Below are 19,029 nucleotides of genomic sequence, written 5' to 3'. Positions count from 1 at the left end.
TTTGGAAGCAATTTTGAAGGGGAATCCCTACTTCGTGGAAATTCACTTATCGCGGGTGGTCCCGGTCCCCATTAACCGGGATAATAGAGGGAACACTGTATACATGTTGAACTTTTACGAAAAAAACCTCACTATGCATGATCTCCTTTAAGAAAAGTCTAAATATACTTTGCGATAACTCCCCACAGGGAAACTGAGATGGATCTGAACCCAGGACTACAGTGATGTGAAGATGGACTAATGACCCAAGGCGCAGGTAATACTAGTCCTTAAACACAAAACATGACACTTATCTGAAAATAGCGTTTTAATAAAACTAGAGTATATAATGTGCAAAATATACAATGTAATGTACATAAGTAGACAGACATTTCCATGCTAAAGATATGAAGCCGCTGTAACGTCGCCTCTTGCCAGGAGAAAAGATTTGAGCGGGCTAATCAGTGGCAGCCGCATTCTTCGACGATCATGTCTTCATGATGGCGCAGGGTCAGGTCGTCGTTCTCGTAGTACAACATGGATAGAGGGGCGAGACGTGTCGGTACGCAGGAAGGGCAGCTCCACCTTTCTGGGTCCCGGTGTTTCAAAAGGCTCTGCAGCAACCACAAAATAAGAAAAGAAAATATAAGTCAACAGTTCTTCTTGCAGATGCTGAAGCTGTCGCGAGCGGCGGATCTTACTTGCATGTAGGCATGGTTGGTGGGATTGAAGGATTCATCCAGCGGTGTTGGACATGCACCCTCGCAGCGGTAAGCGTTGAAGCGTTTGGGATGGACAATCCACTCATCCCAGCCGATGTCCTCGAAGTCCACCCACATGTCCACTTTGCGGCAAGGGGGCACCCACGCTTCTTTGGGAGGGAGAGTCGGCAGCCGCCCGGTTAGCTCCAACCTGTTCCTTTTGTGGCGTCGACTTTGGCCCTCGCTGCCGATTTGCGCCGCAGTGACATACTTGGAGTTTTCCACAGTGTGGATGAGGCTGTAGGTAGAATGACCTTTCTGGCGGCGCTCATTTTTAAAGAATATAACCATCATTGCCTGAAATGTGCTCCGACGACTGTGCCTGTCTGAATTTTCGAAAAGCCCCCTGCTGAGAATCCCCTCGTCATCCCCAGAAGTACTCCCAAGTTCAGCTTCAGGTTCGCCTGAGGCCTCCTGGCCCGACAGTCCACGGTGGAGCCAGGACTTCAAAAGGGCTGTCACATTACAAACCTTCCATGATGATTTGCTGGCTGGTGCGGTGACACTTCCCAGGAGAAGGCGCTCGTCCTGGCACGTCGAGCCTTCTTCATCGTCACACATCCGGGAGTGATACAAATCCACTACATCACGCTTGCGGGTAGGTCGGCCAGGAAATCGGAGGCGCAGCTCTGCCACTTGGACTCTGTCGCTGGTCGAAATGGATGACATGTCAAAAGTGACAATCCATCGATTGCCCATTTGATGGTAACCTAGGAGGGAAGAAAACACAAACCAGAGTCATTCCACTTTTCAAATTCAAACTCCTGTATTGTCTGGACTATAAGTTGCACTTCTTTTTCATACTTTGGCTGAGTTTTCGACTAAAGAACATAAGAAAAACCTGTGTGAAGAGATGCCCATTTTACTCAATTTTTAATATTGTTATTTTAAAGTATGTTTGATTTCATTTTTTTAAGAAATAAAAGATATCTACCATGAATGCGCTTTGTACTCCGGTGCAGCTCCCTGTGAATTTTTTTGGCTGGTTTGACTTAGTCCAAAAATATAGTAATCTACATGGAAATTACTCAAAACTGTTGTTCTGAATTAAATTTACTTAGAATAAAAACTGGAAGCATTTGCTTAAAAAAAACAAGATAAATTATTTTTTGCGCGTCTTAAAATAACATGCAAAAATGCAAATTTAGGTTAAAAGATATTTGCGAAAAATTTGGATGCCATAATGTCTTCCAATTCGGAAAACCTGGGAATGAACAACATTTTTAGAGCATATCTCATTCATCTAGCTAGCAACATCAATAGTTACCGATTAATAATCTCCTATATTTTGTGCTTAGTTTTAGTTCTTAACAGTTTTGACTAGAACTTGCTGACTGAGCAAAGCAGCTCCTTGGACAAATGTCAAAACACTTGATGTGGGAGGCTGAACAGCAGAGGATGTGTATTGAACCCCCTCGTGCAAGGCCGTCTGAGGGCTAATATACACACCCTCCCACATAAAATCCTTTAAAGTGGAAGAAGCATTTTGACACTTGCAGGGCTGTAAAAGGGAGGAGGGCCAGGTCGTAGATAACAGCCCTTTTTGAAACAACCCACTGTTTAACCCGGAAAAAATCCAGAAAATCCCAAAAAACTGTAGACTCACCATTCGGCATAAGACTGAGGATGGAGTCCGACTCCCGCGCCGCTTGACTTTCACCAGAGTCGGTTTTGGCCGCTGTCGACGGGAGGTCAGTCGCCTTGAAGGAGCGATACAGCTGCATCATGTACAGAGGGAATCCGCCTCGAGGGTGGAAGGAACTGTTCCTTGGCGTCCCGTGCTCCTCAAGCCCAAGCTTAGACCAGACGAGACCAAAAGAGCAAAAAAGAAGCATGTAAAAAGCCATTTTGGAGGATAAAAAAAAAACATACGAGGTTAGGGTCTTCTTCCTTCCTGCTTTCAGCTGCTCTCAGGCTGAAGTGAAGTGTAGACAGGCCCCTTTATAGCAGGCAGCTGCCCTTTGATGACCCCTGACCACTCCAGGCATCCTAATGGGCTCTCTGATCATCCTAGCATGCCAGAGACCACAACAAACAGGGCATCACATACAAAAAAAAAACACCATTTAGCCAAGGTCATTGTCCTGCCACATGGTTCGGAGCTTTTCCATACACTCGTTCAAAACCTTAATCCTCTCAACATCGCTAAACAATTAACACCTACAAAGCTGTACAGCCATTAACACCTCACTGTTAAGGAGAAGCAAGCGCGGACCACCAAAGTAAAGAAATAACTTTATTAAAGTGCTAACATCCAGGAATGAATTTCAACATTGCAATGCAACAAATTAGTATCTCAAGTTGAACCAGTTAGCAATGAAAATCACCTTTTGCATAGAATCCGATGAGTAGTCAAAAATTAGCTTTACAACAAAACTATAACGTTCAGGAGTACTCTTATACAATGCATTAGTATGTGTTATTTCTAATGGTGTATTACTTAAGAGTTCAGAGCATTTCCGTGAATTTATAAAATCCTATCTTATCGAAATTAGCCCCATCAATAGTAGAACAGAATGTAACTGACTATCATCTTTGCAAAGACAAAAATGTATACAGCTTTCCTATTAAAGCACAAGACTGTGTGCTACAGAACAAACAGCTGCAAGTAGAAATGTAAAATATGACTTAACTTTAAAGGGTCCAACGGTCACAGTATCTCAATGACAGTAAATAACTTATTGGTTCAACTCGTTTCTGCCAGGATACAATGACATGGCTTGTGTCTTTGATGAGCCTCCCTTCACAAGGCAGAGAAGAAATCCTTCACCTGTAAAATAATTACAAAAAAAAAATTGGCATCGTTTTTTGCACGCAGTAGCCGCGTCAAAACGGTCATCTAACCTGTTTGACAAAGTTCTCCCGTGCTGTTTGGTCACTCAGAAATTCCACGCTGGCATCCAGCTCTAACACAGGTATCTTTGTCAACCATTCAAAATGGATCCTGAGAAAAGACAAGTTTGATTCAAGCATTTATGAGGATGCACTTCTTTGTCATCATCCAATGACCTCCCCTACTTAAAATTCTGCAACCAAAACTCATTGGTTGGTGATCACCACTTCACACTCACTCTGTAGTTTTGTCCACTAGCCAGTTCTGGTGCTGTTTGTGTAACTTCTGGAGGTAGTCAAGTTCTACGGTCGCTTCTTCTGGCCTCCCTCGTCGCTCCAGGCGTTCCATGCATTTCTGACAAATATACGTTTGTCAAGAAACTGTAAAGAATACTGATTTTTTGTCCTTGCGGTGACAGCAGAGCTTGCGCAGACCTCGGGGGGTGCTTTAAGATAGATGATGCCCTCTAGCGCCACCTGGTGTCCAAACTGTTCCACCAGAAGCGAGTGCCAGTCCTGGTAGACTGCCCACTCAGTTGAGTCGATGCAACCAAGCTCGAACATGTTCAGGGCGAAAATGTATCTGGGAGGGGAAATTCAATAAATTTGAGCATGGAAGTAAAGAGTAACTTTTGAATAGTTTAGTCAAACAATTCTCTCAACTCTCACCAACTCGATTTTATGTGGATCAGACCATTTTAGATATAGTATTTAGATTTTTTTTACAAATAGATTAAAAGAACTGGATTAAAATCCCTGAATATTCAGTTTTTATAAATCTGAAACAATGTTTATTTTAGCTTTTTTTAATATATATTTTTAGATTTTACAAAATGTACGAGATACGAGATAGGCAATGTGGGAAATGAAAGTCTTAGCGAGGACAAGTGAGGAGTTTGATGCAGTGAAGTTATCTGCATTTACTCGTGAATAACCACATCTCCTGAATTAATATTGCTAAACGGAATAAAAAGTTATTTTGTTAGAAGAGAATAGACATTGCTCATATTGTGCTTAAACATTTGTGTTTCTTACTGACCTGTCACTGTAGACGGAGCGCTCATAAACCTGTATCCCAGCTCCTTGGGAGCCTAGCAGGTGAGCAGACATCGGCTGGAGCTGAGTTTTGAAGCGAGTCATGCACGAGTGGGTTTGGAACGTGTAGGACCAGCGTTTAGGATCCTGGTACATCATCCCCAGCAGGTTGCTGACAGTCTTCTGGGGAGATGTCCCCTAAGAAAAGCAGAGAAGAAAGGAGAGCATGGAAATGAAATGTTTGCACTTTAAAGTCATCAATAAAATTACAATTTGACATCCTTCTTGACTATACTTCAAACTCATGGACATGCTAAATATTCTAGCCAGGTTCAAATTAAATGACCCTGAATAGACAATACTCTATGTATTTGTCTAATACTTTGAAAATTGTTGTTACATTCAAACCATTACAAGTTTAAAACATTAATCTCATTTATCCAGTTTGTAGTTAAGACAAGATATTTAGCTTCTGATTGCACATTTCGTGATTGATTATAATCATTGGGACGTAAAATTCACATTTTTTGGCAACAAAACTAAAGATAATTCCGTATTATAATGTCACCCACCTTTAAGGTCCCACTGTCAATGTTCTGCCATTTGCTGACAGGTTCTGACACCACTTCCCAATCTGGACAAGCCGATCTCAGCAATTTCGCAAAGGTTGATTTTCCAACAGCTAAGATTAAAAACAACAACATAAAATGGCAACTTTCCACGTCGCTCACACATAGATGCGCAAAGGCGAATATTACCAATGTTTCCTTCTATCGAAACTCTCTTCACTTCATGTCGACTTGAAGGTGAAGCAAAAGTCGACATTGTTCTTTTAGCCATGGTGCCTCCGTTCTTTTTAAATTGTGGATTTAATCGAATCAAGTTGCCACCAGTCTTGCTTAGTCTCGTGAGCTGCACCACGTTTGCTTTCGAACTAGCAAACCGTCTTAAAACGATGCCCATAGATAAGAATACCATTTTGCTAGCTAGGCATGCTACCAAACATGACCGCTATTGCATTGTTAACGTGTGCTTGGTACGCGTAGATTGCTTGCAACGTATTTTACAGTTTAGCATGTACACTCTAGTATTAAAACAAAGACATAAAAATTTATCAGTTGCACTTTAAGTGCGCCTTACTGTGTTTTTCCCGCGGCATTCGGCATGCTCGCATTTGACCCGGAAATAATTGTATACTTCCAGTATGTGGTGACGCAGAAGCACGTGACTAGCAGAATCAAAACAAAACCTCCCCTCTTCCTCGTTCTGTTTACTTACTGAATTGTTCCCTTAAATAAAGTAGATAAGTTGATCTTATTTGTCATTATCTTGACTATTTTACTGATAACTGGACTTTTTCCTCTCACTTTGGTTAGGTTACCAATGGTTCCTTCAGAACAGTTACTGAATCAATACCGACTTTTGTTATCCACCACTATTATATGCTATAAATATATATGGACATTAGCAATATGTTAATGTCCTTATTTTTAAACCAATCGGGTCTTATTTGAAAATCTGTTGATCATGGCATTAGAAATGTAATACTAGGAAGCAATAGAATATTCACATTTATTTACAGATGATCAAATTGTAATTGAAAAATCAACATTGCTTGTGTTTCAAAATGATCCCAGTTGAATATCACTGACTAATGACAAGTTAATAGCTTGTCATTTTTAAGGTGATCTTCTGAGCTTCCTTCAATTTAAAATCATGGATACCTGAAACAATAAAGGCAGTTAGTTTTTGTTCATCTTTACAACTATGTACAGAGTTTTCACCTTCAGTCAGAGCAGTGCCATCAGACGAGATATGCCAATATCTACGGTCGCTCTGTCTGGCTCGCTCTCCATTCACCACACTTAAGAATGGTCCCCACAGGCTTGACTCCTTCTCAAATCTGCCACACAACAATGTCCATGTATTTTATTTCATGAATACTTACCAAAAAAACACATGCACAAAAACCACTTACGTGAAGCCAACATTGTTTTCTTTGAGGAGATGAAGGGCTTCCAAAAGAGTGCTTCCCTTGGGCACATCCAGTGAATACACTGTGGACGTCCCAGCAGATGTCACTACTTCCACCATCACGGCCACTTTGGTTTGACTGGGCAAAACGCCCACGGGGTCGGTGGACTCAAGAATGAGTGTGTCTGTATGAAGAAATTAGTTACAATCACATCCAAATAATCACCAATCTTAAGGATAAGGGCATGTACCATCTTCATTGAGGCAGTCCTTGCTTTGAACAGCCAAGTAGGATTTCTGCTGTAGAGCTGGAAGAAGCTGCGATATGGCCATGGGGTTGTGGTATTTGTTGCTTCTGGCATCTCGCCTCAAGGCTTCCATTGAGGCACCACATTCAGACACCGGGCTGCCCATTGCAAGTAAAGCCTGTGCACAACATTTAGGTTAATATTTGGATAAGAATTTGCAACAGAGCATGGGTGGGTGCTTTATTCTTGAAGCTATCATTACTTGCACAGCGAGGCCAGTGCTGAACTCATTGCCAATATGACCGTCGGCCCTTTGTGAGGTCAAGAGCTTCTGTTTTATCTGGCTCAGGGCTACGTCAACCTCAGCGGCATTGTGTAGATTGCAGTTAGATTTCGTCCCACCGCAACCGACATTTTTCACACACTGGAGGGCCATTGCAACCATGGCATATGTATCTAGAGAGAGAAAATAAAGGAGGGATGGGGTGAGACTGTCATAGATGAGGCAAGTTTGCATTTGTGTATTGACTGTAGATATTTAAATTGAAATATTGTCAAATGTTTACCCACCAATACTCTCAATGTCCACATGTTTAAAATCTTCATTTTCAACTGCTTTGATGAGTTTGTTGACAACATGGTTGTTGACCCTGATGCCGTTAACGCAAAGAGCCAGCACACCCAATGAGTACTGGTAATAATTGGTCAAAGGGCGTTGGCTGACTACATGGAGGGAAGAAGACAGAAATGATCTTCCTTTATAATTTCAACTAAACCACATTCATGACAATAATCAAAGTTTCTTATTTAGGCTGGACAGCAAAGGAAAAGTTAAACCTACAAGTAATGTATTCTTTCTCTTGTTCCAACTGCTTTTTAAGGTGCAACAGGAGGGTCTCACTTTTGTCACCTACAATGAAGGTGACTGTGTTGAGATCATAGCAAGATGATTTTAAGGCCAGAGCATATAATGCCAAGCGGCCAACCACAGGCTGGTTGCCAGAGAGGAAACTAGAGAACAGAGATTATGACACAATTATGACATGGCAAGATTAGGTAAAGTGGTCATATCTTACATCACCTCGAAAACATGCAATTCTGATAAATTACCTTTGAATTTCATTGTGAAAATGACTTGTGAGTCTAGTTAGGTGTTCCCCTTCCTTTAAAAGGTTGTGGAACTCAGATAGTCGTAAAGCCAAGTGGACACTTGGATTGGGAAGCCCTTCTTGTCCATCCAGAGAGCGCAGAAGATCTTTATTTAGTGAAATCAGCAGCTCACTGTTGGATCCAGGGTTATCTGTGTTAAAACATATGAAACATGTCACATGAGTCATAAGAGAAGTTCAGAACTGTAGGTTGCTGACGTAAACATGAATGCTCAAAAGGATGGCTGTGTCAGCAGTAATATCAGGACGAAACTAAGGCATGTGGACTCATATATGCAATAAAATACATATATGGGAGGCTGCTAGACCTCTGCTCATTTTCCAATTTCAATTAATTGGTCAGATATATTTTACTCCAGATCTATGGGTGTATTACTAATTAATTCATAAATGTATACATACAGCTTTGTTTTACACGAATCAAGCACATATTTCAAAACATGTATGACCCAACAGTGGACACAATACCACTGATTAATTTTTTTTCTCCAAACTTTTGACTGGTAGAGTAGCATTTTTTACATTTGTTTGTTCAAAATGAAAAATAGGTGCGTTGACTCAGTGAAATGTTGGGAAATGCAATTTGCAAATTGCAAAATCACAAAAATACCCAGAAGAGTGAGTGATGTGTTTTTATCCTGAATTCTTCCCAGGTTTGACAGTTTTATCAAACATAGTGAAGCATTGATTTAGAAAATAACGGCAAGATTGCCACCAATATTAGCAACAACAACATTATTCTACATTATGTGGGCTACTTGGAAAATATAAATACGACTTACCGCAAGGTAAACTGGAGGCCAACGCCAACAGCCCGAACAGAAAGATGGAATGATACATCACAAATTACCTTAAAAGTAAAAATAAATAAGAAAAACAATAAAAAGTGTTGGAGTAAATCATTTCAATAAGCGTTCATCCACTTTTATGTGAAACAAGGAAAATAGAAGCATGCCTATTTAATTACTGAGGTATTTATCCCACAACAGCCTAAATACAAAACAAGCTCTGACTGACGTCATGTGACTATAGCCTGTAATTCAGAATGTTTTTTTCAGGTAGAACGTTAATAAAGGATTCGTATCTTGTTACCTTCTCCCCGATCTTCAGTCCAAGAGTAGAGAAGTAAATGGTGAGCTGCACTGATAAACGCTCCAAAAAGTCACGTGTCACGTGATATTGCTACAAACGCCCAGAGGAATTGGATCAAACTCATTGTTTGCAATATGTACATAATCACCATATTACACTATATTAGAAGTTGTGTTATATTCGGCGTAATAAAAATATAGTTTAAAGAACGAAGTCGTTGACACAGACGAAGAGCTTCAATAAAAACTACAACTCCCACAGTTCTTTGTGGCTCTTCCAGAAGCTGTTCGACTCTTCCGGCGCTTTTTGGCTTTAAGTCTAAACAACTGGAGAGTTTACTGCTCGCCGCACTGGTTCAAGAATTGGACGTTGCTTGAAGCTGGGTCTTGTTTTGGGGTCAGTAGCTTTCGCATGTTTACGATTTTATGCTTTTATATAAACGCGATGTACAACGTATCGAACACGAGCTAGCAGAAAAACACAAAACTACATTGTTGACAGGGGCAGGGCACTTGGTGGCATCTGGTCATTCATCCAAGGTCTTATTTTAGCAATTACAAGGTTGCTATTTAGGTGGATGATGCTTGTGCTATCTTTGGGCTTCTGTTGTGTCATATTCTAAACGTCTGCTGTGGTATTGTTTGTAGTAAAATCCAGAGTTAGTCCAGTGTAGCGTGGCCAAAGCTGGCTTGTTTACAGACAACCGTTAGTTACATTTACTCGAGTAACTTTTTGAGAAGAATGTACTTCTAATATGAGTTATACCACGCCTCGGGACAGGATCGGGGCTAATCTGTTTTTCGTGTCTACTTTTCTCTTTCATGTATGTGTCACCTCCTGTATTTACTCAGTTTAAATGATATTTTCGATGACTAGATCATCATGCATCATTTGGTGCCCACAAGCAGCCAGCTGGGCTTCCTACCAAGCATGTACACATTTTCGGGGTCCACGATCTTGCCCGAATCCGATCACAGATCTGCAAGTACTTCTGGTCATCTACAAAACCCAGCACCTTTAAACAAGTGAGTTCATTATAAACATTGATAAGGAGTTTGCCAACACTTTGCTGACCAAATGTGATCGTTTTACCTGTCACAGCACTTGGGAAACACGATGTCTCAGGAAGCACCGGAGGAGAATTGATGACGAGTATGTGCATGGCGCTCACTCATTTCCAACTGAAGAAGCATGTTTGAAAGACTACAGTGCACTTTTCTCTTTTCTCAGCGGCTGTCACCCTAAAAGGAGGAGGTTAGCTGAAGAAGCGGACAGTTCACACATCACCACCTGTCTCACCTGGCCTCCTCTGGATAACTCTCTGCAACAAGAGCACCGTGCTCTTCAACAGCTTCGTCCGGCCCCTCACAACCCGACTCCACTGCATGCCTCTTCTTCCCTTTCATCACCCGCGGCAGAGAATTCCTGCATGGACATCGAGGCGGCCCAGAGAACACTTCAGGAGATCGAAAACAGGTATGCGGGTACACTGCATTGTAAAATAAGGAAACATCTTTTTGCAATGCACTGAGCACAGCCCGCCCTCGACCACCCCACAGATTGTGTACGTGCTACCGATTTGCAATGATGCAGTGCCATCCCTTGAAAGTTGTTGGTGCTAGTTTGGTTGCTTAGTAACCACAATCCAATTTGTGCAAGCTTGCTCCCCGCTGCTGTGGAGTCTGTAAACGCCTTACAATGTATGATTTATCTTTAACTAGAATAACGTTGGAGGACGATGACGAGGATCTGGATGTGGAGCCGAACCAAAGAAGACCGGTGCTGGTCATCTCGGAGAGTTTAAAGGAAGGCCTGCAGCGAGGCATCAACGACATTCTTCCACCTACCATAGCCCAATCTGTGTATGTTCTACTTTTTGTAATGGGGTTGTTCAAAAGGTGCTTTGTAATGGCATCGATCTATCATTTTACATGTAGAAATTGAAGATGCTCTGTATGTTTAGGAGCCATTCCTGCATGGAGTTGGTGCTGTGGAGACCACCAGAAGACCCCTTTTGTCGCAGATTAAAAGGCTCCTTACAGAAACAGAAGAGACAACAGACTGTTTTGCGACAGCCCCCCACGCCGTGCATTTTGCCCACCCCCCACAGCCCTTCCGCCAATACTCACGTACCTCTCCAGAACTTTCCAGACACAGAAAGATGCGTGGAGGAGGACATGGAGATGTAGAACGGTGGAACATCGCCCCAACGTGTTTAAACGTGATATATACGGGGCTTCACTTGGTTACTTTGGAATTTTTGGCAGTATGTTATGTGACGCTTTGGATACTGAGTAATTTCTGAACATTTGTTTTAGTGTTTACATGATTCGTGCAGCCATTGTTGGCGTAGAGAAATGCATTTGCTAAAGCTTTTGGAGGTGGTTTTGCATTGATCACCAGTTGGCAGCACCTGATTTTTGTTCCCTGGGGCCACCATAAATCGAAACATAATTCCACAGTGTTCGTAACTGCTTACTTGCATGGCTTTGTTCAAATACTGCAAGTCATCGGTATGCTATATAAGCTATCAAGACTTTTGAAAGTCCTGCTGGAGATTCCCTTTTACGGATTTGTGCTTTCTTACATGCTTCCGTCAGTATTCCAATACGACTTGTTCACCCAATCTTTGATTGTTAAATAAAACAGTGCTGAATCATAAAGGATGCTACGAATCATTACTTTAATCTCGATTCTGGTATTAAAACAGCACAAGAGGCTCAATATGAAAGCTGAATCACAGTTTTGTGCTGTCATCTCAAATGTAAAGGCCAAACGTTACAATTTACGTTGTGTAACATTTACAAGCATCCAAGAGAGTTGCTGAGAGCTTTATGAGATTTTTGTGTGAAATCTGCAAATCTTCCAAACGCTGCGCCGTAAAACTTTGACACAGAGGAAAGTTCAAAAGATGACTAAACATTTGCCTGTGTCATTTGTCACTGTGACCTGCTATCTTAACTACAGGTAACAATGAATGATTCATGGCTGTATGATGGCCTGAAGGATGAGAACCTCAAGGTTTTTCACCCTCTGGATTGCTTAGCTGAAAAAAAAAAATGGGAAAAAAAATCACACAAAGAGCCACCTGGTCTATCACACACTTTGTTGCCACTCAATCACCTGAATGCGAAGAAGAAAATAGGCTTGAGGAATGTATACTCACTGCAGGAAGGACGGGCCCCGGTGGTGTCCATGATTGGTTCTCAACACGAAGCTGTCTTACTCTACTCTGCAAGTAATGCACAAGTTTTAACGAGGCCACATCTGACGTGCTCTGTGGAGTGCTGGTGCAAACGTAGGTCAAGAGGTCGGAACATTGAGCATGTTGATGCTGAAATAATCACACGTTATATTATGATATCTTACACTGTTTTCATGCATATATAACTTCTGCAGGGAGAGAAAGCTTTACTGTACCTTTAGATCTTGCATTCTCTGACCCTTCAATGTCCCTTTTTCGTCTTGATTTGTTGATGCCTTTCTTGAAAGGAAGGAAATAGCAAATTTGAAGAATCAGTGTTTGTCATGACTGAAAAGCCAAGGTGTTAGTTAGCCAGCAAGGCTCTTGATTGTTTTGCATTGCTGGACACAGAGTGAAAAATCAGTATGAGATGAAAACACGCCGGTTAGAATCAGTATATAGTTGTAAGATACATTTGAACAGGCCTTTCCCCCCATTTACCTGCCCTTTAATAACTTTGCTCTGCACCTGTGGGATAGCAGAAATGAAGTAAAATTTTAAGCAGCAGAACCTAGAGGCATACATACTTAAATTAATATATATATATATGTTTTTTTTGCGGATTTTACAAAAAGCGCTAAAGCCAAGAAAAATAGAGTTGCATTGTCCAAAATAGCTTTGCAGTATTCTCCCATTTCACAAAAACATAATAGCAAAAGTGATTTAGTGCAGCATGTCACCTTTCCAGTTCTGCTGTCAACTCATCCTCAAACTTGCAGGCAAGACGGGCTGTGGTCTGTTCCTTCCACTGTGTCATGCTCCTCTGGACTTGCCTCAACTCCATGTCTTTGGCCTCTAGCTGCTTTCGAAGAGAAGCCTCCAGTCCTCCGTCGCTCATTCGAGACCATTTTAGACTACTGAGTTCTTCAACGTGCTCCTGAGTGAGTCAAATTGGTCAATCCGATTCTCAACTAGAAAAGCACAAGCGAGCCTGCGTGTTGTACCTGAATGAGACGTTCCTTGAGAGATTCTACGGCTTGATTTCGCTCCGTCCTCATCTGTTGTCTTTGAATCCTCAACTCTCGCTCCTTTAAGCAAATTTCTGAGGTTTACGCCAGGCTGCTTAAACAGTAAAAAGCAAATGGCTGTATCACTGTACCTTGTCTTTGAGCAGCTGCTCATTCGCTTGCTTTTGGTTTTGCAACTCCTGATGTAAATGCTCAATGTGATTTTTAAAGGGAACTCTTTGCGCTTTCAGTTGCAGAAGAGCCTCATCCATGGTAGAGCTACAACAAACAAAACAGTTTGTGATCAGGAGAAAATTCATATCCCACAAGGGGGAAAAAATACCAGGAAGGAAGCTTGACAGTATTCCGTTGGCTTCCGTCTTTTTGCATCAAAATGTGAAGAAACTCTAGTTCTGCCGCCAGCTCGCGAGCCCAGAGCCCAAACTGCTTCTCCTGCTCAATTTTTGCTTCACTACGGCGAATCTCCTGCTCTTGCAGCACCCCGCGAAGCCTCTCCGTTTCTCCTTCGGCACGTTGCACACTCTTCTCGCTCTCCTACGGAAAAAACATACTTACCATTTTCATCCCAGTGCTGTCCAAGGGCATTCAGTACCTCCAGGATATGTTTCTTCAACTTCTCCAGCTCATCCTGCTGCTCCTGCTTCATTGACCTGCTGATGGTAGAGAGCAGAGACTCCTGCTCTTGCTGGTGTGCGCTTAGCTCAGCTTCCAGCTCCTGGACTCGCTTATCAAAAAGTGACAAAAAGTTTACGGGATTGGAACCATATTGACGTCGGGATTATGGAAATTCATCTTACAGTTTGCAGCTCTGCCACTTTGTGTTGAAGAGAAAGTGCGTGGCTCCTCTCTTGCTGCATCTCATCCCTCACTGATTCCAGGTTTCTCTTGTTCTGCTCTTCTAGTAGACCACAGTGAAAGTGGACCGCTTCCATCTTATCTGTTTCCCACTTCCTCCTCTCCTCATCCACAGCTTTGCACATCTATATGAAAGCACAACATTATAAGGGAATGTGGTGTATAGAGTTTCATGTTTCAAGTGTTGTTTACCTTGTCTAATGTTTCCACATGGAGCTTTTCTTCACGTTTCCTTGACTGGTCCCGCTCGTGCTCCACTGAGTTCTTTAGTGCACTTGCTTCATCTTTTTTTAGCTGCCAATATTTGGATCAATTATTATTTTCATGCTGTTCAGAGTGGTAACTCTACTTACGAAATTACAAAAATGGGGGAGCAATTCTAACGTGGCAATTTCAAAATAAAACACAGGACACATGAAGTTTTGGATGTGTGGGAATTTTTCCAAACCTGAATATTTTGTATGTAGAGACGTTTGCAAGTAGAGATGCCCCTATACATTGCTTCTAACTCTTAAAGCTAAGTTCTCACCTTTTGCATTTGCTGTTCATGAACCGTGATTAAATCGTTCCTCTGCTGCCTCAGTGCTGCCTCCTAAGTGAAATTGGAAAAAAAAGGCAGTTACAGATAACTTTATTTTTACAAATATAAATAATAGTTTGAAAGTTGTGTATATCCCTGCAGCCATCTTGGCCATTAAAGATATTGAAATATTCACCATCATGGTGTGGGCGTGTTCTCTGGCTTCTTTGAGGGAAGTGTGATTCTGTCTTTTGGAGAATTCCAACTCTGTCTTCAGATTGTCTCCTTCTGTTCGTAAGACCACATGCTCCTCTTGGAGATCTCGCAGTTGGTGCTCCTTCTGGCCCAACATTTTCTCCAGTGCATCCACTCTGACTGTGCATGCTCCAAGTTTTTCCTGTACCTCACGGGCTTCACACTCCAGAATCTGAGTCAAGTAAAAACTATGAATGTCATTTGTTGGATGGGGGAAAAAACAGGTTTGGAAATTGTTACATCGAAATCCTTCTCTCTCAGCTTCCGAGTCTCCTCTAGATGAGAAGATTGTTTCCTCAATGAAGTCTCTGCTTCTGAGACCCTCAGGAGTTTCTCACATGTTTCCTCCAGCATCTGTTCATGATAATGATAAAATGATATTGCAGGCCTGGTAATATTTCATGTACATTGTGATATTGCCCTGTTTGGATTGCATTACTTTTTGCATGGAGTCCTGCTTTTCCTTTGCTCTTTGCTGCTCGAAGATGAGCTCAGCTTTGGCACAAGCTAATTGTGTCGTCAATTCCTGCCTCTCCAGCTCAAACTTCCCCATGCAAGACTGTTTATGGAAAATAATTGGATGTCGTTGGAAAAAAAGTTAAGAAAGCACATGATGTATTGTTGAGCAACGGTTAGCACCTCCTCCCCGCCAGATGTTTTCTCGAGTTGTTCTTTCTTCTTTATCTCTTCTTCCAGATTTTGAACTTCACATTGGTATGACGCCTTTTGCCGGTGAAGTTTCTGGACTTGGCACCTTAATAAGAACATAAGCATATCACAAAAATAAGGAGCGATTCGCCACAATGCACTTGACGTTTGAATTCATACTTTAACGAGTCTCTCTCGGCCTTTCTCTCGTTTAGCAAAACCTCTAATTGCCTCTTCTCTGTCTCCAGGTGGCCAGTCTCAGTGCCTAGTCGCTCTAAATCCTGGAAGGCATGCTTGAGGGAGAAGACAGAGGGTAGAAAGTGCTTTCGATTTTCTGACAATTAGCGGAAATCCCATTTTACCTTTCTTCGCAACTGCAGCTCGGAGAGGGAGAGTTCAACCTCATTTAAATGAGACTTTTTCATTCGTAGCGTCTCTTCTTCTTTCTCGGATCTCTAAAACAAACAGAGAAAGCAATGGTTTACCCACATGCAACTGCGTGAAAGCAGTTGAATAAACATACGTACTAGTCTGAGGGTGTAAAGGCGCTCGTTCATCTTCTCCCAAGCCGACTGCATCTTCTCCGAGGCCTCCTCCAGCTTAGATCGCCTGCTCCAGTGTCCTTTTGATTCTTCAATGGCGTCCTTGTCCTCATTGACTAAACTCTCAACCCTAAGGATGACGTAAAAGGCCATTATAATGCTGGCATGGGATTGGTTGCATTGTATCTGGATCTTTCCCTGTTTTACCTGAATGGATCAATTTTGCTGTGCACTGCTTTCCGCTTTTTGCTTTGGGCTGCTTTGGACAATGTGCCTTGAGGTACAGGTCAGGTTTATGTTTGTATTTGTTATGGTGAATTCGGTGCACAATTTGACACGTCATCACTTACCAGCACGTCTGCAGAAATGACGTCTGACTTGATCTGAGCAGACCGAATCAAGGTCGCTGTCAATGGACACTGAATCAAAATTCCACACAGGCACTCCTGATACATAAAGAAAATACACGCTAACCATTAGATAACTGTGCTCACTATTATAGCTCCACTGTGATTTCCTGGACTTTCCACCAATTAAAAGAACAGAACATAGATGTGTTTTTAAACTACTCCTTTTATCCTATGAGATCATCATACAAGTGCATACCTGCTAAGAACCTCGGCTTGGGAGAGGAAATGTGCTTTGGATTTCGATGTTCATTCTCAACGCTTGTGCTGTGAAAGACTGAAAGAAAATAAAGGAACACTCTACACACATCATGTATATTATCCAGCATCAGGAAAACTTTGTGAGTGTCCTCACCTTTCTCACCATGTTGTGAAGTCTGAACTCCAGATGTTTCAGAAAGACATTTTTTATCTTCACTTTCTTCTGGCCTGATTTGGAAGAAAGCAACCCGAGCTGGGTCTTTACCACTACTTTTCACATTCATGGATGCATCGCTTATGTAATTGTTCTGGGGACTCTGGAACGTGTCCTTGTCTGATATCAACGTCCTTTCACCCTCATCCTCTTGTCCGCTCTTCTCCGGTAACGGCAACTCAATCATCTCTTCTCGAAAGCACCTTACAAAGTCCTCGGTGCAGATACTCTCTGTTGGAGGCTGAGGATGACCTGGCGTTGCGCCTCCCTTGTAGCCATCTCCCAGAAGTCTCTCCAGTCTCCACATGAATTCTTCCTTGTGGAATTCCATCTCCGTGTTGTTTCTGATACTCACGTCCAGCTGCAGTGAGGCCGCCGCAGGAGCCGTGTAGTTTGTCATATCTGCAGAAATAGGATAATGTGTGTTGACTCATGTTAATGTTGGACATAATGATGCTACTTGGTGAACCGCGTATCTTTTCAAGTGGTGTAAAAATGTTGAAAAATCCAAATTGGGCTGGATTATGTGAGAATTCACCTGCTTTTGGTTCTGCTGCTGGAAGAATTTGGAAATCGTGACCAGACACTGGGGCATCGTTGGTGTGAGAGACGGTGCTGCCAAGGCCCGTGTCTTTGCTCAGAGACTGATTGAACCTAAACACTGCTGAAAACAACTCGTTTGGGGGTCAAAAAAGTCAACCATCATATGAAATCACATTTCCTGATGGTTACCTGATTCCTGCTTTTGTGGATGAGAGTGCTTGACCTGCAAAGATTGATTCCGTCAAATTTATTTATTCACCTCACAGTTTCAGTTGGGGAGGAAAAGAACGGACTTGCAGCAGCCCTAGCTGAGCATCAATAGCATCCAACAGGAAGTCACAGGGGTCCGGTTGGAGTGGTGGTCGAGCCGCTTCAAACCTACTGCTGTGCTTGGGTTGTTCTTAAAGGGGAGAAAACACAGCGTGGCCATTAAATGTGCTGGATGATTGTATATTTATTTTCTAATCTCAGACCTGAGTGAAACTCGTCCTTGTCTCCTCTGTCATGGTTGTCTTGGTCCATGGTGTCTGTCTGGATGTACAAACACATTCCAAGTAAGGTCATAGTGGAGGGGAGGAATGTTGTCCATGTGTTGTCATAGAAACCAAGGCTGTGTCGCTGTTCTGTCAGGGTTAACAAACTTTTTTCTTTTTTAAAATTAGACAATGGGCTTATAATTTCCATTGTCTTCTTTGCAACCAAAACAATACCACATAGATGCACAGAAATCCCCCCCCCCCCCACATACACACACACGGGGTAACTCCAAAGACCCTTAAGATTGTCCAAGTACAAGACTAATTATTTCACCTATTAATTTCATCATTCTACATTTAGACAAATGAAGGAAAATCGGTGAAATCTTACTTACGGGGAGAAGCTTTCAGAGAGTTCCACAGTTGAGACGGTGGGTTGTGATTTAAAAAAAAAAAGGGGTGGGGGTCCGGTTGTCAATAACAACCGCAAGCACTTATTCAGTTTTGCTCAGGGTGCACAAGCCAACAGTGGAGGACAGTTTATATGCAAGCAGTTTTGTTGTAAAACGTATGCAGTAATCCCTCGATTATCGCGGTTAATGTAGACCACACATGGCCGCAATAACCGAGTGATTCTGTACTATCTAAAAAATATATATCTCATATGTATTACCAAACATATCAGATGTGTAAAAATAATAGTTTATGCCTGTTATTCATTGAGAGCCATACTTAAAATTTAAAAGAAAACACATGAAAATCTGCATTTTTTAAATGTCATTTCCCTACTTTTAAAGTACAAAAAGTAATTTCATCTAACCTTACAGAGAAAAAAAAAGTCAAGCTGTAGGAACAAGTGTTTTGAGACTTTATTTCGTTTTAGTTGTGCCTTGGTTTTTTGAAAGACATTCTTATAAATTGAGGGGAGAATACACAGATCTGTAAAAACAACCACTTGAATACACACACCTACAGTATGTGTATTAGGGAATTAAAATTGGTAAAGGGATGTCAGCAACCTTTGATATTTCTACCAAGCTGCTCTTCACTTTCATTTTGACAGATT

At 41.9% G+C, this 19,029-nt stretch overlaps 5 protein-coding genes and 3 long non-coding RNA genes across 10 annotated transcripts; 2 read left to right on the top strand and 6 right to left on the bottom strand.

Annotated features, from left to right (window-relative positions):
• Window positions 1–4: 4 nt before the first annotated feature.
• LOC144195453 (uncharacterized) lies at window positions 5–1,680 on the top strand. The gene is made up of 2 exons (XR_013326087.1): window positions 5–256; window positions 649–1,680. It is a non-coding gene; the product is annotated as an uncharacterized LOC144195453 (long non-coding RNA).
• Window positions 290–2,804, bottom strand: LOC144195451 (nodal homolog). 2 transcript variants are annotated; one of them, XM_077715107.1, is made up of 4 exons: window positions 2,613–2,804; window positions 2,347–2,536; window positions 681–1,450; window positions 290–593 (listed from the first exon to the last, which is right to left on the bottom strand). In XM_077715107.1, exons 2-4 carry the CDS (start codon window positions 2,465–2,467, stop codon window positions 441–443), a joined length of 1,044 nt encoding a protein of 347 aa, XP_077571233.1. In that variant the 5' UTR covers window positions 2,468–2,536; window positions 2,613–2,804; the 3' UTR covers window positions 290–440. The 2 variants fall into 2 exon arrangements, with proteins under 2 accessions (XP_077571233.1, XP_077571232.1); XM_077715106.1 differs by having other exon boundaries at window positions 2,347–2,804.
• Window positions 2,805–2,958: 154 nt separating this feature from the next.
• On the bottom strand, window positions 2,959–5,827 carry LOC144195452 (deoxyguanosine kinase, mitochondrial-like). The gene is made up of 7 exons (XM_077715109.1): window positions 5,366–5,827; window positions 5,180–5,289; window positions 4,612–4,805; window positions 4,008–4,155; window positions 3,812–3,927; window positions 3,585–3,684; window positions 2,959–3,510 (listed from the first exon to the last, which is right to left on the bottom strand). Exons 1-7 carry the CDS (start codon window positions 5,583–5,585, stop codon window positions 3,484–3,486), a joined length of 915 nt encoding a protein of 304 aa, XP_077571235.1. The 5' UTR covers window positions 5,586–5,827; the 3' UTR covers window positions 2,959–3,483.
• A 334-nt stretch (window positions 5,828–6,161) lies between these two features.
• LOC144195450 (transcobalamin-2-like) lies at window positions 6,162–9,152 on the bottom strand. The gene is made up of 10 exons (XM_077715105.1): window positions 9,091–9,152; window positions 8,781–8,848; window positions 7,940–8,129; window positions 7,671–7,840; window positions 7,400–7,552; window positions 7,092–7,285; window positions 6,833–7,007; window positions 6,586–6,766; window positions 6,392–6,510; window positions 6,162–6,331 (listed from the first exon to the last, which is right to left on the bottom strand). Exons 2-10 carry the CDS (start codon window positions 8,836–8,838, stop codon window positions 6,270–6,272), a joined length of 1,302 nt encoding a protein of 433 aa, XP_077571231.1. The 5' UTR covers window positions 8,839–8,848; window positions 9,091–9,152; the 3' UTR covers window positions 6,162–6,269.
• Window positions 9,153–9,344: 192 nt separating this feature from the next.
• LOC144195648 (coiled-coil domain-containing protein 117-like) lies at window positions 9,345–11,332 on the top strand. Of its 2 annotated transcripts, none has more exons than XM_077715428.1 (6): window positions 9,345–9,486; window positions 9,967–10,115; window positions 10,192–10,242; window positions 10,321–10,566; window positions 10,812–10,952; window positions 11,054–11,326. In XM_077715428.1, exons 2-6 carry the CDS (start codon window positions 9,973–9,975, stop codon window positions 11,277–11,279), a joined length of 807 nt encoding a protein of 268 aa, XP_077571554.1. In that variant the 5' UTR covers window positions 9,345–9,486; window positions 9,967–9,972; the 3' UTR covers window positions 11,280–11,326. The 2 variants fall into 2 exon arrangements, with proteins under 2 accessions (XP_077571554.1, XP_077571555.1); XM_077715429.1 differs by having other exon boundaries at window positions 9,359–9,486; window positions 9,942–10,115; window positions 11,054–11,332.
• Window positions 11,333–12,106: 774 nt separating this feature from the next.
• Window positions 12,107–16,275, bottom strand: LOC144195195 (uncharacterized). The gene is made up of 19 exons (XM_077714646.1): window positions 16,108–16,275; window positions 15,943–16,035; window positions 15,761–15,873; window positions 15,572–15,686; window positions 15,372–15,491; window positions 15,173–15,286; window positions 14,874–15,104; window positions 14,687–14,749; window positions 14,350–14,451; window positions 14,100–14,282; window positions 13,895–14,026; window positions 13,625–13,836; window positions 13,434–13,560; window positions 13,279–13,362; window positions 13,015–13,211; window positions 12,776–12,802; window positions 12,511–12,574; window positions 12,257–12,424; window positions 12,107–12,136 (listed from the first exon to the last, which is right to left on the bottom strand). The coding sequence occupies exons 1-19, from the start codon at window positions 16,273–16,275 to the stop codon at window positions 12,107–12,109; spliced, it is 2,343 nt and encodes a 780-aa protein (XP_077570772.1).
• A 196-nt stretch (window positions 16,276–16,471) lies between these two features.
• LOC144196114 (uncharacterized) lies at window positions 16,472–17,185 on the bottom strand. Its single transcript, XR_013326215.1, has 3 exons — window positions 16,885–17,185; window positions 16,729–16,806; window positions 16,472–16,568 (listed from the first exon to the last, which is right to left on the bottom strand). It is a non-coding gene; the product is annotated as an uncharacterized LOC144196114 (long non-coding RNA).
• A 297-nt stretch (window positions 17,186–17,482) lies between these two features.
• Window positions 17,483–17,985, bottom strand: LOC144195002 (uncharacterized). The gene is made up of 3 exons (XR_013326032.1): window positions 17,781–17,985; window positions 17,677–17,710; window positions 17,483–17,608 (listed from the first exon to the last, which is right to left on the bottom strand). It is a non-coding gene; the product is annotated as an uncharacterized LOC144195002 (long non-coding RNA).
• Window positions 17,986–19,029: the final 1,044 nt, after the last annotated feature.

This window comes from Stigmatopora nigra, chromosome 4 (assembly GCF_051989575.1).
Source record: "Stigmatopora nigra isolate UIUO_SnigA chromosome 4, RoL_Snig_1.1, whole genome shotgun sequence".
NCBI classification, from domain to species: domain Eukaryota; kingdom Metazoa; phylum Chordata; class Actinopteri; order Syngnathiformes; family Syngnathidae; genus Stigmatopora; species Stigmatopora nigra.
Note: the sequence above shows the minus strand (reverse complement) of the source record. Positions and strands in the feature narration are given on the sequence as shown.

Coding starts and splice junctions, on each gene's coding strand:
- LOC144195195 (XM_077714646.1), bottom strand. CDS start 16,275: ATGGCCTTTTACGTCATCCTTAGGGTTGAGAGTTTAGTCAATGAGGAC. Junction 15,105..15,172: donor TGAGAGAGAAGGATTTCGAT/GTAACAATTTCC, acceptor TACTTGACTCAG/ATTCTGGAGTGTGAAGCCCG. Junction 14,283..14,349: donor ATGTGGAAACATTAGACAAG/GTAAACAACACT, acceptor GCTTTCATATAG/ATGTGCAAAGCTGTGGATGA.
- LOC144195451 (XM_077715106.1), bottom strand. CDS start 2,587: ATGGCTTTTTACATGCTTCTTTTTTGCTCTTTTGGTCTCGTCTGGTCT. Junction 1,451..2,346: donor CCTCAGTCTTATGCCGAATG/GTGAGTCTACAG, acceptor CTTCCCTCCTAG/GTTACCATCAAATGGGCAAT. Junction 594..680: donor CCAACCATGCCTACATGCAA/GTAAGATCCGCC, acceptor TGGTTGCTGCAG/AGCCTTTTGAAACACCGGGA.
- LOC144195450 (XM_077715105.1), bottom strand. CDS start 8,838: ATGTATCATTCCATCTTTCTGTTCGGGCTGTTGGCGTTGGCCTCCAGT. Junction 7,841..7,939: donor TTTCACAATGAAATTCAAAG/GTAATTTATCAG, acceptor TCTGTTCTCTAG/TTTCCTCTCTGGCAACCAGC. Junction 7,286..7,399: donor TGTGGACATTGAGAGTATTG/GTGGGTAAACAT, acceptor TTCTCTCTCTAG/ATACATATGCCATGGTTGCA.
- LOC144195452 (XM_077715109.1), bottom strand. CDS start 5,585: ATGGTATTCTTATCTATGGGCATCGTTTTAAGACGGTTTGCTAGTTCG. Junction 3,685..3,811: donor CTAGTGGACAAAACTACAGA/GTGAGTGTGAAG, acceptor GTCTTTTCTCAG/GATCCATTTTGAATGGTTGA. Junction 3,511..3,584: donor GGGAGAACTTTGTCAAACAG/GTTAGATGACCG, acceptor ATTATTTTACAG/GTGAAGGATTTCTTCTCTGC.
- LOC144195648 (XM_077715429.1), top strand. CDS start 9,973: ATGCATCATTTGGTGCCCACAAGCAGCCAGCTGGGCTTCCTACCAAGC. Junction 10,243..10,320: donor CGGAGGAGAATTGATGACGA/GTATGTGCATGG, acceptor CTCTTTTCTCAG/CGGCTGTCACCCTAAAAGGA. Junction 10,567..10,811: donor CTTCAGGAGATCGAAAACAG/GTATGCGGGTAC, acceptor ATCTTTAACTAG/AATAACGTTGGAGGACGATG.